This window comes from Cyprinodon variegatus, unplaced genomic scaffold (genome assembly GCF_000732505.1).
Source record: "Cyprinodon variegatus isolate N-32 unplaced genomic scaffold, C_variegatus-1.0 Scaffold1260, whole genome shotgun sequence".
Classification (NCBI taxonomy): domain Eukaryota; kingdom Metazoa; phylum Chordata; class Actinopteri; order Cyprinodontiformes; family Cyprinodontidae; genus Cyprinodon; species Cyprinodon variegatus.
Genome location: NW_015151713.1, coordinates 125,518 through 126,543, shown reverse-complemented (window position 1 = coordinate 126,543; position 1,026 = coordinate 125,518). Strand labels below are relative to the sequence as shown.

At 51.8% G+C, this 1,026-nt stretch overlaps 1 protein-coding gene across 1 annotated transcript in view; it reads left to right on the top strand.

Annotated features, from left to right (window-relative positions):
* LOC107102472 (brefeldin A-inhibited guanine nucleotide-exchange protein 2-like) overlaps positions 1-1,026 on the top strand; it is a 43,828-nt gene that overhangs the window by 17,448 nt on the left and 25,354 nt on the right. The window contains exons 6-8 of the mRNA XM_015401797.1: positions 183-444; positions 528-647; positions 726-899. Of these exons, the coding sequence (XP_015257283.1) occupies positions 183-444; positions 528-647; positions 726-899 (556 nt within the window). The remainder of the gene's footprint in view (positions 1-182; positions 445-527; positions 648-725; positions 900-1,026) is intronic.

Below are 1,026 nucleotides of genomic sequence, written 5' to 3'. Positions count from 1 at the left end.
GGGTCAGATCCAGGAGGGTTACAGGTCAGATCCAGGAGGGTTACGGGTCAGATCCAGGAGGGTTACGGGTCAGATCCAGGAGGGTTACGGGTCAGATCCTGGTTAGATCCAACCAGGATCCATCCACGATCGGTTTGTGGTGATGCCACACTCCTCTTATTATCCTCCTCTGGTGTCCACAGGCCCTGGAGGCCCAGGAGCAGGAGAAGCAGCAGCTACGTCTGCCCCATCAGAACCCGTCCCCGAACCCAGGCGGAAGGAGGACTCCTACCCCAGAGCCTCAGAGCTCTCCATCCCCTAGAGTCAGAACTCCAGACCTCACCATCAGCAGCGACGCCGCTCGCTCTACAGCCCCACCGCCAGGCGCTGAGTTGGACCAGGACACGCACTCTGTTAATGGAGAACCTGAAGATGGAGGCTCTGACCAGGTCACACCGTCTAGAGGTTAGTCTGATAGGAGGTTTGAAATAAAAATGTGAGATTAGACATGTGGAGTGGGCACTTCTGATGAAACTAACTTTGATCAGATTCAGTGTTTGAGGATGAAGCTGTAGAGAAGCATCCCATAGCAGCGGAGGAAGGCACCGGCCCAAACCCGGAAGAGTTGGCGGAGGGCGAGGGAGAGCCGGGGACCCACGGTGGAGAAGGTTCGGCTTGCCTTCAGTGTTTCTCCTCAAGTGTTTACTGTTAGTAGATAAGGGGATTAGAGGATGTCTCTGTTTCAGGTGTTGATCGCCCGGGTTCCTCTGCTTCTGATCAGACGGAGGTAGCTCCCCCTAGAGGCAGAACCGAGGCTCAGCAGATGAACGGCATCATTGAGGACCGCTCCTCCATTTCCTCTGCTGACATCCTGGTGGGAAAACTGCTTGGTTTTCATTCAGAAAATGTATTTAGTTTAGGCTGTTAGTTTTATTGTAAAATATCATTTCTAAAGAAGGAAAAGCAAATACTATGTAAGAAGCCCATCTTAAACTGAGACTATTTTCACTCAGTTTTAGAGACAGATCTTTAGTTAAAGGGGAACGC